This window comes from Epinephelus lanceolatus, chromosome 6 (assembly GCF_041903045.1).
Source record: "Epinephelus lanceolatus isolate andai-2023 chromosome 6, ASM4190304v1, whole genome shotgun sequence".
Taxonomy (NCBI): Eukaryota; Metazoa; Chordata; class Actinopteri; order Perciformes; family Serranidae; genus Epinephelus; species Epinephelus lanceolatus.
Window position 1 is genome coordinate 18728226 of NC_135739.1, and position 11992 is coordinate 18740217.

At 42.0% G+C, this 11992-nt stretch overlaps 1 protein-coding gene across 1 annotated transcript; it reads right to left on the bottom strand.

Moving 5' to 3' along the window:
- Positions 1-854: 854 nt before the first annotated feature.
- tor3a (torsin family 3, member A) lies at positions 855-11134 on the bottom strand. The gene is made up of 6 exons (XM_033621043.2): positions 10784-11134; positions 10492-10614; positions 8204-8469; positions 4867-5042; positions 2539-2663; positions 855-2145 (listed from the first exon to the last, which is right to left on the bottom strand). The coding sequence occupies exons 1-6, from the start codon at positions 10947-10949 to the stop codon at positions 1898-1900; spliced, it is 1104 nt and encodes a 367-aa protein (XP_033476934.1). The 5' UTR covers positions 10950-11134; the 3' UTR covers positions 855-1897.
- Between the last annotated feature and the right edge of the window lie 858 nt (positions 11135-11992).

Genomic DNA, 11992 nt, shown 5'->3' on the forward strand with positions numbered 1-11992 from the left:
CAGGGTAACTAGTAATGTGTGACATATTGCATTTCAAAAGTAACCTTCCCAACACTGCAAATTATATTCAAATGTTAAACTTTGATATAAAGGTGAGCAAAGAGAAACTTTCCCCCTTCAGCAGATGAATGTAGAGTCCTTCTAGTGTCAAACTCTGCATGTGTATTATTCTGCACAATGAAGTTCAAACATCCACCTGAAGAAGCAATAAGAAAAGACACATTTTTGAGTGCACGGGGGCTTTTTTGTAGGGCTGCAATAACCAATAATTTTTATTATTAAACACTCTGCTGATCACAGGCGCATGTTCCATTTCAACATTGAGGGGAACAAGCGTGAAATGGGAGGTTTGGGTGTCCTCTGTCAGGAAATTTTGAGTGTCAAACACGTGTGCATTTTCTGCATCAGTTTTTGGTGTGAATGTCTGAATATTGAGCGTGACATATCTACTGTATCTTGCCTGAAATGTACATCTACAAGAGCTTTATTTAACAATGTTAATAAAGTTTCCAGTCTCCCCCTGCCTAGAGTTCCATAAAATTTAATTTCCAGCTCAACAGAGCTAATGCTGAATGTCAGAAATAACATAAAATACACACAATTTACACACATGTTTAAACTGTCTTGTTTTGTCCAACCAAAGCTTAAAATATAAATGTAATCCATTTATTGTCATGGAAGACTACACAAAGGGTAATTATTAAATAAAAAAAGTTTAAAAAAAAAGGTAGCTACTTATTGTTCTTTTGATGGATTAACCAAGGTTTTTTTTTAAAATTAATGCATCACTGAAATTGCTTCAGTTTATGACAAATGAATTCCCTACAATGACTGCATTCATTTAAAACAAACACTTTTTGTTGGTTTACAGTGGATGTTTATTTTCTTAAAACCGTTTCTGACATTTCTTTTCACGTTCTTCTTGTTATGTGACCCTGAGTTTTGGCACTCAAATCACTAAAACTGCCAATCTCTGTGTGAGAGGATGTGAAATGCGTGAATGAAAGCATTAAATCAAGTCAGTGAATAAAATTACATTTCTTAACTATGCCCTAAATCAACAGCAATATATTACGTAAAGATGACGCCACCAGGACACGTAACAGGATCATATGAAACAATGAAATTACGGACAATAAAAAAGAAATTATTAAAAGCACTGTTACTAAAAATATTTACACATAAAAAATAAAACCTTCAAATAAATGCATTGCTTTGGACACCTGTACTCTCACACAGTTTCCAGTAACAGTTTCAAGTAACATTTGCATCACAGTAGCATGTACGTCCGCTGTTCACACTAGTGCCATTAATATTGACCAAAACCTTACAGTACCACCAATGTGCATTCAGACAACTCCACAAAAAATAATCTGTTGCATTTAGATGCTCAAATATGGCACAAATGATGTCAATAAATAAACAGTGCTGATATAAACACAATGTCTGACATGCAAATACAAACACATGACGTATGAACTTAAAAAAAAAACAGTGCAGGATTTTGGCCGAGGTGGACAGATATAAATAGTGTGACAAAATATGTCTCAGTATCTCTCTATGACTAGCACTGCACAACCACTCAAACTGTTTAATTCTTCGTCTTAATACTGTGAGGATTCAGGCCGGGCAGGTGTAGAGGAGCAGCCACACTGCTCAGGATGACCGTCTGGCACTTCTCATGTCTTCAGGGTGGGTCGTGCTGCTTTCCCCTCTCATACCGGATCAGCCCTGCTGTCTGGCCTTCTCTGAGGGACCTGGACAGACACGATCTGTAGGGGGAGAGTACGTAGAGCGGAGCAGAGAAGACACATCTCCTCTGTGGCTCTGTATGCAGATGGGCTGGTAAAGCAATCTCACACCTCCTCCAGGTCTCTCTGTCTGTCTCTGACTCCTTCTACGGGAGAAAGAAGTTGATCCTCTGGGGTATGGACTTGCATCCCTGGGCTGAGAACAGTCGCTCCTCTTTGGGGACATACAGCATCGCCTTGGCAACCTCATCCAGCGTAGCTTCATCTGTTTCCAGACCTCGCGCTGCGTAGGCGTCCCGTGCACAGAGCTTGACATGGCGGTACTCCAGAGGCAGGAACGGCACAAAGAAGTCGATCAAGTGGCCAGACATCAGTTCACTCTGAGCAAACCCACCTACAACAGAGAACCATGCAAAGAAATTGCTTAGGAATCCCCAAACACAGTTAAAGCTCCACAAATCAATGTCTTATAATAAGATAGAAAAGACTCACTTTAATGTAAGAGGGCTGCTTATATCACGGATACAGCCAAGAATCAATACTGCAATCTGCAGCACTATGCTCACAGCTTTCAGCTAATTATCTTCATCAATTTCAACAGTAGAGTAACTTTAACCCTAACACACATGTAAAAAGAAGTTTGCAGCTCACTCAGTAACACAAAATTTGTTCACTTCCTGTCCATGTTGAAATGGCAGAGAGCAGAAGTAAACATATAAGCCACTGCTGAACAGAGCTGAACATCTGGTGAGCAGCTGAGAAATGTAAAGCGAGCACTGCAGCATACCATGAGACTCCATAGTTTCAGCTCGTAGCCGATGCTCCAAGTCTTCCATACCAATGTCCTCTCGATTTTGACCCGAGTGCCAGAAGTCCAGCGCTACATCGTTGATCGTTGCCCCGCCAATGTTACTGTAGAGACAACAGGCATGTCAGAAACATGATGTGGAATCTCTGCAGGTGTTTACACTGACTACATCGTTTCAGTGATCACAGATTAGGGTTGGCAAATAATGACATAATAATAATGGCAACTTCTTTTTGCATATTGTCTTTAAAGGTCCCATATTGTAAAATGTGAGATTTCCATGTCTTTTTAAATATAAAGCAGCAATAATGCTACATAAATGTGTGAACGCAAGTGTGTCCAAGGCCAGGTCAAATGACTGCCTACTCAGCTGACGTCCTTGCTCATCTGATGCTCCATTAGATTAAAAAACTTCTGTTGGTGCAGTTGCACAGACGCAGAGCTGAAGGACTGTCTCTGGAGCCACTCTACTCCCCGTGAACAGCTAGTTTAATGTCTGCCCAGTTAGCACGTGCTAACACAACAGCAGCAGCTATTAAACGGTCCCAAACTCACACTGACAGTAAATGACTCGACTCAAAAAAACAAATCTGTTGATAACCGTTACGTAACGTTAACTGTGATGCTAACAGTTAGCCCTGTCACTGTGTGTGTGCAACTGGGCAGATTGGGCTCCAGTACAGAGGTCACTCTCTCTCAGCAGCAGTAAATTTTACTGCACTGGCGCACCTCTTAACACGTAACGGCTTTGGTTGGGAAAATTATTTATAAGGGTGTAATGAATATGACAGCAGCTGCAACCATGCAATCTTCAGCGTACAAAACAAACAACAATGTCGGCCTACAGGACAAAAGCCACAGTCGTTTTCCTACTTGACAAATAATTGCTTGAATGGACAGTAAAGTTCACAATATGGTTTTATTTAAGCCTGAGTGACCTTCATCAGGTCTCTGTCTTGTCAATCACCCTTGACTTGTTTGTGTTTGTATGGACCATGATGTGCGGGTTGACGTTAACACAACTGTCAGCAGGTATAAACAGGCTTTTTGTATATCCAGTTGGAATGTTTTGCAGTGTATGAATGACATCAGCTGACAGGAAGAAAACATGGACTCCAGCTGTTGCCTACCAATGTGATTCCAGTGAAACAGTCTATAAAGATAAAAACTGCTGCTACAGTGTCGTTACAGTCATTCTTCTGGCTACAATGACGGTGCAGTGACACCGAGAGCGCAGATGTTAATACTGAGTAAGACTGAGATATATGGAAAAAACTCCTGAGCCATGTAGAGCTTCCCAACTTAATATAATGGCATTGCATCATCGCTGGGCATATTCTTATCTGCTCCTGCCATTATTCAACATGCATTCTGCGTGTATGTGCGTACATTAACACACATCGTGGACTATGATCTCTGTACACTGCACGTATTTGGTATAGTGTGAAGATGATCAGATGACTAATCAGAGCAGACTGGGCTTTTTGAGAGGAGTGCACACATTTGTGTTTTTTGAACATTAAATCATGTAAACACGTTCAAATAGAAACTAAAATAAAAGTATGAGCATCTCTCTTGTGTCATACGGATTACTGTTAATTTATTATGCTGATCTGTTCTGTATGACATCTATTGCACGTCTGTCCGTCCTGGAAGAGGGATGCAGTTGCTCTACCTGAGGTTTCTACCGTTTTTTCCCCCCGTTAAAAGGGTTTTTTGGGGGAGTTTTTCCTTATCCACTGTGAGGATCCTGAGGACAGAGGGATGTTGTATGCTGTAAAGCCCTGTGAGGCAAATTGTGATTTGTGATATTGGGCTTTATAAATAAAATTGATTTACTGAATTGATTGAAAATAGGTATAATATGGGACCTTTAACACATTAACTTCATAGTTAAATGATGATACTCAGTTACTGTAACCTGAGATCTCTACAAATTAGAAAATGTCCTTTGAAAATATAGTTTAATAAATAATAAAAATTCTCCATGATTATTTAAGTTGTTTTTTTTTTCAAATTACTATAGTATTTTTGTGATCCCAGGCCTCTCCTTCATGATATCACCACACCATAACAGTGCAGTAAGAAAAAAGGTTTCTATATTTGACTGAACAGATGATCCGTCAGCAGAAATTGGACATGAGTAACTGAAAACATGAAAAATCCATAAAGACGGCTAATGGAGACACAGGGAGGAACATCCCTTATCACAGATAAGCTGCCAGAAAACCTGGGACAGAGGTGCAATACATTCTGAGTCTCTGACCGGGCTTTAATAGACAGGCCGTGCCTGACATATCAACCAACCTGAGGAAGAGAAAGATGGCTCTGCGGTAGCTGACGCCATCTACGTTGTCATAGTGATCCATGTAGGGTTTGATGGCGTCGATGAGGCCTGGGTGAAGCTTCTCAGCCTCGTCGAAGATGAAGAGAGTCTGAGGGCAGCGCAACACCATGTCCCGGATCGCCTCTCTCAGCTGGCCCTGGAGACAGAGAGGTGTCGACATCACTAAAACTTCTAGATCTCCAGAAGAATAAGTAGATAAAATGTATTTTTTACTCTGTTCAGGTTTTGAGTGTGACACAAGTTAGAGTTTATGTGAAAGTAAATAATCAAATTTAGGTGAAATTTGAGTTTCAGGCTTTATAAATATTATATTCATTAATTTTCTGTAACCGCTTATCCTGTTGAGGGTCGTGGGGGGGCTGGAGCCTATCCCAGCCGACATTGGGTGAGAGGCAGGTCACTACAGGGCTGACACATAGAGACAGACAGCCATTCATGCTCATATTCACACCTACAGGTAATTTAGAGTCACCAATTAACCTGCATGTCTTTGCAGAAAACCCACGTTGACACAGGGAGAACATGCAAACTCTGCACAGAAGGGCTCCCCCCTGGGTTCGAACCAGAAACCCTCTTGCTGTGAGGCAACAATGCTAACCACTGCAACATTGTGCCTAAGATATTAATGTAAGTTATAGCCGCAATAGTAGCCAGAACACCTTACATTAACATTACAATAAAACTTAATAGGATTTGCAGGATTCTCACGGTCATGGGAAACCTGGAAAAGTTGTGGATTTTCACTTTTCCAGGCCTTGGAAAGTCATGGAATTAGGAAGATTCTTAAAAGTTTTGGAGAAGTCATGGAATTTTGTTGTGTTCTGGCCCTGTGTCCACATAGCACCTTTTTCTGAGCGCCAGAAGAAGGCCAGCGTCTTTTTTCAATTGTTCCCAATGAGGAGAGAGCGTCTGCGGCCGCATGCGGCCGCCTAGGAAAAAGGCGCTGCGCCCAGCGTCTTTTTTCCGGCCGCTCCTCCTTTTTTGTGCAGCCGCTCCGAGCGTTTTGAGTTGAAAATCTCTGAACTTTTCAGAAGGGCGCTGGTGTCGTCACCGGCGCTTTTTCCAGGCAACCAATCATATCGCGGAACTCGTCACCCTGGTAACCAGAAAAAAATGGAGAAGCTGGTGCTGGCCGTGTCCGTCTATCCGGAGTTGTATGACATATCACACAGACATTACCCTAACAGAGACTATATATATATATATATATATATATATATATATATAATAGTAGCTTAGTTAAATTAATTATTTTTCCAGCAATAGGCCTATATAAATTGAGAGATTTTACAGCAACACACATGTAATCAATTCTAACCCATACAGTGGTGGCAAAGTTACTAAGTACATTAACACAAATCCTACTAATAAAACATGATGATGACTTCAGAGAGAGCAGTTCGCGAAGGCTGCTCTCTCCCTGCCGGCTGAGGGACTGTTTGCGCTTTTACGCACGGGTCGGTGGTGAAGCGGCGCACATGACTCGTGCTACGGACGGACGGACGGACAGACAACCACGTATCTAAAACAGGTAATACATTTGGCTACATCTTTCCCACATCAAAGATCCGTGATCACCTACACCCGCGTGCGTAAAAGCGCACACAATTCCGTGTCCTCTCACCGCGGATGCTGTGATTTGATGGCCTTTACTCACTGTAGCCCACTCTTATAAGACCCAATAATAATAATAATAATAATAATAATAATAATGATGATGATAATAAGCTACTGTGGACCCATATGCCATGCCTTTTAATTAAATTACCAGAGGAGTTCGCTGAAAAGCAGGTAATGTCAGCCTGAATTACTCGCGTGCGTCCCCAGTGAAAATCGGCGTGCCCGGCGGCTAACCTAAAATAGGCCTGGAACCGGTCTCCATCTAACCGCAGCTCCTGGACGAGGCGATGGTATTCACCGTATTGATGCCTCCAACGGTTAGTGTCATGCACCCACATCCTCCTTGCTCTACATGTACGTCTGTCAGATTGAGCAGTGACAGCAGGGACATCACTATTAAGCTCATCCAAACATAATATGAGCGCAAGCATCTTCCGGTTGGTGCTCATCGTGAAAGAAATGTCAAACTATAGATAAAAAACAAAGAGGCGATGCTACAAAACGCGTCTACAGGAATTGTCAAGATATTGTTGTCATAGAAACGAAAACCCTCGTGAGCGTTTTTTTTTTTTGGGCGCACAGACGCTTCATCCCAGCGCTCCGCAGCGCCCTTCCAGCGCCTTTCTGCCAGAAAAGGCGCTATGTGTTATGTGCCTGGAACACCTCTAACAGGAGGCGCCCAGGAGGCATGCGCTAACCACCTCAACTGATCCCTTTCGACAAAAAGGAGCAGTGACTCTACTACGAGCTCCCTCCAGATGTACGACCTCCTTACCCTATCTCTAAGGCTGAGCCCAGCCACCCCACGGAGGAAACTTACTTCTGCCGCTTGTGTCTGCGATCTCATTCTTTCAGTCACCACTCAGAGCTCATGACCATAGGTGAGGGTTGGGACTTAGATCGGCCAGTAAATCAAACGCTTCGCTGGTCCGGTCCGGCGCAGCACCTGCATCACTGCAGAAGCTGCACCAAACCGCCAATCCATCTCACGCTCCATTCTACACTCACTCGTGAACAAGACCCCAAGATAGGCCTACCTGAACTCCCCTGCAGGAGGCAGTAACACTCACACAACTAAGAGAGGGCAATCTACTGGTTTCAAGCAGAGAACCACGGCCTCAGATTTGGAGGTGCCCCACTATTAGGCCTACTTTCAAATTGTAAAGCATTTTTGAGGTGGCACAAAGCTTGTGTTATTCATTGAGAATCATCATGGAAGTTTTACTATGGGACCTTGAAATGTCCTGGAAAAAGTATTAGGGGATCAGCATGTCCACATATACAAATTTTGACAGTATCAGAGTTTAAAGGTTACCCTGCACACTGGTTAGTCTGAGTACTATCACCTGTTAAATCTGGACTCAATTGTGCAATAACACTGTCAACATCATTTTGAAATCTTAAGCAGTGATTGTGTAAAAACGTGTATAAATACGACTACACTGGCATCTTTGATCTGGTTGGACAAACGCTGTGTTCGAAAAGGCCAAGAATATCAGTGCCTGTAGTACCGATGTTTGATCTGGAGCATCTGTCCAGACTATTATCATTCATACACTGAATTGCAACACACAGACCAAACATCTGACGCAGCAGATAAGGGTCCTGAGTACACTGCCAGCAAATGTCTGGCAAGGGACGTCACACTCTGTGCCAGGAGGGCTCCGGATATCTCACCTTGTACGTGTCCACCAGTCTGGCGTGCGGGAAGTGAAACGGGGCGATGAACAGTCGGACACACTCGCTCTTCACCCCGTCACGATACAGGTTATCTGCAATGATCCGGGCCACAAAGTTCTTGCCAGTGCCTGACCAGCCGTGGAAGGAGAGCGTCAGCGGCTTGTTGGACTCCGGGTTGTTGATAAAACCCTGGATGGCTTTCAGAACCACAGACTGAGCCAGGTGCTGCCCGTGGAGCTTCGTCTGGAGGTCCCTCGAAAGACCTGCACAAGAACAAGATTTAATAAGAAGAACAAGATTTACTATCAAGAAGGTTTTCATTTACAAGGAATTAACTTTGGTCTTTGATGCATATATTAAACATACAATAAACATGATATAACAAAATTAAAATAAAGACAAAGTACTGTGACAGTCAAGAACATAAATATAGAATAAAAACATTACAATAAAAGATACTTTAAAAATACTATAGCATAAATATGTACAATACAGCTGTTCTGAACAAGCTGTACAAAAATATTAATCAGCAGATGTGCAAAAGATCACACTATACCAAATACTTGCAGTGTACAGAGATCATAGTCCACGATGTGTGTTAATGTACGCACGTACACGTAGAGTGCATATTGAATAATGGCAGGAGCAGATAAGAATATGCCCAGCGATGATGCAATGCCATTATATTAAGTTGGGAAGCTCCACATGGCTCAGGAGCTTTTTCCATATATCTCAGTCTTACTCAGTATTAACATCCCTTGGCATGTTACTGCAGTCCAACACAGATGCTCAGTGGTGTTCACACTATTAGGTTTTAACTGAAGTCACTGATGCGCAGAAATGTGTGACAATATTAAAAGTTAAAGGGCTATGAAGGCAAGCAACGTAAGTATTTAACTCCGCAGCTAAAAAACAGCTGATAAATGAAGGTAAACATGCTGACCTCCGATCAGTGCAATTACAACAGAACCCATAAAGAACACAGCACTCTGAATCCCTTTCTGAGGGGCGTCTCAGGTAACATTTATTTGGATAGTCTGCTGACAGATAGGGTATAGGATATTTGTAACATTTTAACAGCTGTCTGAGTTGAGGTTTAACTGTTTTGTTTTATTCTGTAGATGTTAAACAGATTATCTATAGAGTGTCACAATTCATGGACGTACTGACATTCTCAGGATAACTCAGTTGAACTTGAAGTATTCACTTTGCAGCTGTAAACTGTCACACATTAACATTTACAGACAAAACAAAACAGCTGAATTGTTGAACCTCAAACAACAGGCTGCTGAGATGTTACATACTCCATGAAACCAGGGCTGTCCAATGTGGGGCCCCTGGACCAAAGTTGGCCCGCAATAAGGTTTGATTTGGTTTTTATCATAATATAAATTGCTGTTTATACCTTTTTCTTGAGAGGCAGACAATGCGAGTTAAATTTGTGGGATCCCTTATTATTGATTAGTCAGTCAGATGAGTTTGAATACATTGAGGCAGGAAAAAAATGAAGAGACAGTGGCAAATGGACAAAAGGCATTTCGGCTGACGGAACGAGGGATCCTAGAACTATTTTGCATCTTAACAATACAATACAATAAATAAAATACAACACAACAGGTGTTAACTTTTAGGCTGTGGTCCACCATTAAGTTTCAGTTTTTAAGGTATCCAAGCGAATAAGTTAGATCACCCCTGCTATTAAATATCTGTAGGCGGACAATCCAAATACAGTGTAAAATATTCCTCCTCCATCATTTTGTTCTTCTCAAACATAATTTGAGTTATCCAGTGTTAGAAAACCATAGTAGAAAACCTAAATTACACATCAAATCAGTCTCGCTTCCTGTAAAGTATCATCAAAATAAAAGACCTAATCCATGGTTGCAACTTACTTTATGGACATGGCATGTACTCACATTATAAAGATCATTTATTGTAAATATTTATTGCCATTGAAAGCAAATCTGCTGTCTGTCTTGTGTAAGCAGCCCATGTGAAGCAAGAAATGAAAGTAACTTTGTTTCAGAAGCTGGGTTTGATTGATCACAGATAATAATCTATGACTCAAATAAACAGGCCGACCAGAAACAGTAAAGAGTAGTCCAATTCTTTTTATGATATCTGATACAGATTGCAACACAACACATGATGTTGTTATAAAATCATATAAGGAAGTAAACAATGTGAATTACAGTACAGTATGGCCTGAGACAGGATATTGCTGGCACATGATGGGACTGTCCCAACACATGCACTGGGCCATATAAGCAGACAGTTTGAGTTACCTGTGATGTTGTTGGTTATCCTGCAGTCTCCAGATTCACAGCACTGGCCCAGGCTACAGTACCACTGATGCAGCAGGCTGATGTAGTCCTGGGGAAAACCTGCCCAGAGGTCCCTGGTAGGAACTGATCACATCAACAACAAAACGACTCAATAATGTACCAATACTGTAAGTCACGATGATCAGCTGTGCTTAATATGAGCTGTAATGTAACATACATACTGGTGAATCTGACAAGCATTACATAATAGCATGTGATAGGATAGCTTTCATTACATAAAATCATTTCTTACCTTGCTGTGTGGCATCGTCTTGGTGGGGCTGACACTCCCCCTCCCATATGTTGCAATAAATATAATTAAAATAGTAGGTGGACACATTGGAGATGCTGTCGAACTGGAAGAAGTCTGCCTCTGCGGACAGAGCCCAGAGCACAGGCAGCAACCACCGCACGAACATCGGTGAAGAGGCAGGTGCGAGGCGGCCGAAAAGAGACTGAACACCGCGCCCCGGGTCTCCTCTCCAGGTTTATTCAAACCAGTCTACTGATGGCCTGCTCAGTGTGGGATATTTAACCCTCTCCCCCATTGTAGCGAAGGAGGAGCCCGTTTTTCAACATTGCGTGAACTGCACATGCGCTCACTAACTCCGCCCGTTGTCAAGAGAATCTCGGTTTCCTGTCTCCAGGGGTTAATTAAACTGCATGTCACTAATTATAACACTGGTTCATAATATTTCAAAACATGTTTAGCACCGTAACAGCCCATAAAAGCCAGTGAGGATTAGAATACACCGGGGATGACGTTTTTCTGTAGGCTGTCGCGGACGTTAGCGTCACCCTGGTTGCCTTGTCAAAAAGCCAGTGGGATTTTTCCATTAGAGTTTGAATCGCTGCCGAAAATAAGCTGTGGCAAACAAACGTTTCAGACTTGTTAGACATCTTAATATTCACAAATGAACACTGCTTTCAAGATAATTGAAGCCTAAATGCAAACGCCAGAAGCAAAAGCTAACGTTAAGCTTTAAACGAACTACACAACGGTCGCAAGACCTGACGTCACCACAATCACTGTAAAACTGTTCCGCGCGGCTCGGGGTGATGACGTTTTGAAGTCTCGTTTCGCTAGTGGTAAGTAACCGTTTTTGAGGACACTAACAAGCTTTTAAATTCACGGTTGGGGGAATTTTTCGACGTTGTCTAGTAGAACATAACGTTTATGCATCTTAAGCTTTTGTTAGTGGCATCTAACCAAAAACCATATTAAAAAAAGTTGACTTTAAGACGAGGAAACCATCAATGGTCAAATTTAAGCAATTCCTGTGGCACTGCGCCTCATTTATGCCAAGGCAGCCACTTTGTGCAAGTTATCCGCCCACCTAGTTTACCAACGTCAGCTTAGAGCACACCGGAAGTAGCAAACAGCATTTTTATTGGTACATTGTGCTTTTCTGCTTTCAATAATAGACAAAAGCAAGGTACAGAATTTATTGTATAGTTTATT